General features: G+C 61.4%; 1 protein-coding gene across 1 annotated transcript in view; it reads right to left on the bottom strand.

Moving 5' to 3' along the window:
* Nucleotides 1-950: 950 nt before the first annotated feature.
* The window catches only part of FGF4 (fibroblast growth factor 4), a 38669-nt gene continuing 37149 nt past the window's right edge, over nucleotides 951-2470 (bottom strand). Inside the window, exons 6-8 of the mRNA XM_015588674.1 lie at nucleotides 2355-2470; nucleotides 1641-1744; nucleotides 951-1127 (exon numbers count right to left, since the gene is read on the bottom strand). Of these exons, the coding sequence (XP_015444160.1) occupies nucleotides 951-1127; nucleotides 1641-1744; nucleotides 2355-2470 (397 nt within the window). The remainder of the gene's footprint in view (nucleotides 1128-1640; nucleotides 1745-2354) is intronic.

The following is a 2470-nucleotide window of genomic DNA, read 5'->3' as shown; positions in this document are numbered from 1 at the left end:
TTGTACAATTACGAGGCCATTCTACCTAAAATTCATAGCTAGGACTAGCCCGGAGCTTCCCAGGGAAGCTTTGAACTCTGTTTCTATTCTATTACTTATCAGAAGTATCTGCTATCGGAAATTGTATTTCATCGCTAGCGTTCAGGTTGTGGCTGTCGATACGCCCGCCTTGTCCATTTCCAGCCATGCGCTGGGATATTGATGCATTTTCATCAGATTTACAAAATAGCTGTTTTTTGCCTGCAACCCCCCTTTCCCCCCCCCCCCCACCGTGGCCACAGAAATATGGCTGTGGCTGATCCAAAAAAGGAAAACAGGAGTTTATAAAGTTGTCTAAAGGTCTCTCCCATCTGGTAGATGGGGGAAGATTGACTACAGCAGAGGTCAAAGGTCAGTCTTGGCAGATCTAAAAACGGAGTGGCAGCGGAGGACTCGGCGCACTTTCTGTGCCCGAAGTAAACCGATCCGCCCCAATTAATAGCAACAGGGCCCAGAGGGAGTGGGCGCCGGAGGGAGCGAGGCTGGGAGCGTCCTTCGCTGGCTTCTAAAGCCCCGGGAGGGCCTTTCCAGACACAGAGAAGCCCCCCCCACAAACTACGGGGCCGGGCCGTGCAGAGCGGGCTGATGTCGGGAGTCCGATGTCACTGGGTTTTAAAACACAGAATAGCAGCGCATTGGTGACAACTTCCTGATAAGTTAAATAAATCCACTGGAAGGCTCTCCACTGTTTTACCAGGAAAAAAAAAAAAATCGGGATTTTCTTTTGTTTTTTTTTTTTTTTGGTTTTTTGTTTGGTTTGGTTTTTCAGAAAAATACAAAACACACCCACAGAACCATAAATAATTTGGTGGCAATATATACATATTTAAATAATTAACTTAAATATCTTACAGCTACTCTTGCGTTAAACTGTCCATCCGAAGTGCACCAAGGCGTCCCCGCTCCGAGGGTCACAATCTGGGGAGGAAGTGGGTGACCTTCATGGTGGGGGACACTCGGTTCCCCTTCTTGGTCTTCCCGTTCTTGCTCAGGGCGACGAACATGCCGGGGTTCCTGTAGCACTCGTAGGCGTTGTAGTTGTTGGGGAGAAGTATCTCCTTGAACTTGCACTCGTCAGTGAAGAAAGGCTGGGAGGAAGGCAGCACAGTCTTAGGACGGACTTCCTCCAGGCCAAGTGACCCTGGAGGCCAGTGGTCCGGGGGCTCCTTTTGGTCCCAGCCCCGCTGGGGGCTGACAGGTCAGGTGCCAAGACCCTCCCAGGGTGAGAAGAGAAACGTGGCGGAGCCCACAGCAGCTGGTGCTCCAGCCACCTGCCTGGCACCTGGCAGTCAAGCGGCGTCCACCTTAAAGGCAGCAGTCCTGCGGCTGGGACTCACCGCAGGGGCTCAGAGAAGGGCTCCCGATGTCACCCTTTGGCGGACTAAGAGCCCCCCACTCCGGGATGGGACAAACTTCATTATTTGTCTTGGGGCTGCACCTCCCGTCTAGGCGGACCCTGGTCGCAGGCACTGCTCTAGGGCACAGGGTGGGGGGACAGGCGCTGCCAGTTGGTCCGGCCCCGCAGTTCCCTCCGCCAGGAGGGGTTAAGGATCCCGCCCGCGCTCCCCGGCCGGGACTCGACCGGCCCCCGCCCTACTTACCGAGCCGTACAGCTTGCCCTTGTTGCTCATGGCCACGAAGAACCGACTGGCCACGCCGAAGATGCTCACCACACCCCGCTCCACGGGCGAGAGCTCCAGCAGGCCTGGGGGAGGGGCGCGGGTCATTCCGGGGCAGGGGACCCTTGGCCCGCGCCGCCCGCACCGGCCCCCTCCTCGGCCCGCGCGCCTCCGGGACCCCGGGGTGTAAAGGGACCGGGTTCCCTCTCGCAGGCCACCCCGAAGCCCAGTGTGCACGGGCGTGGACTCGCTCTCCTCCGGTCCCGGCCCTTCGGCGGCCGCGCCCAGTCCCGGACAGCAGGACCGTGGCCGTCCCGGCGGTCCCCAGCTCGGCCCCGACCCGAGCGCGAGTCCCGGGGCCCCGTGGGTGCTGCTGGCTGCGCCTCGCGCCCTGTGCCCTGTGCCCACGGGCGAAGTCGCTGGAATTCGGCGCCCTGAGCCCGGGCTTCCGAGGGCGGGGAGGCGGGGCTCGGCCGCCGGAGCGCGCAGAGCCGGTTCCTGCGGCGACGCCCGGAGCGGGGAGTGTTTGCGTCCCCGCGTCCGCGCACGAGAGGGTCCGGAACTTCAGCCCGCCCGGGCGCCCGGAGCCCGCGAGCAGGTGTCAGCCCGGGGCGTCCGTGCGCGTTTGGGCGAGTCGGAAGGGGCGGCCGCTGCCCCGGGGCCGCCAACCCTTCCCGCCCGGCCCGCCCCACTCACTGTCGCCGGTGTCCGCGTGCACGCCGCCGATGCGTCCGTCGCGGAGCACCTGGAGGTGGAAGCCGATGCCCACGTTGCAGTAGAGCCGCCGCAGCCGCTTGATGCCCAGCAGGTGG

Source organism: Pteropus alecto, unplaced genomic scaffold (assembly GCF_000325575.1).
Source record: "Pteropus alecto unplaced genomic scaffold, ASM32557v1 scaffold43, whole genome shotgun sequence".
In the NCBI taxonomy this organism is placed as follows: domain Eukaryota; kingdom Metazoa; phylum Chordata; class Mammalia; order Chiroptera; family Pteropodidae; genus Pteropus; species Pteropus alecto.
The sequence above is the reverse complement of the archived record's forward strand: the minus strand, read 5'-3'. Positions and strand labels throughout refer to the sequence as shown.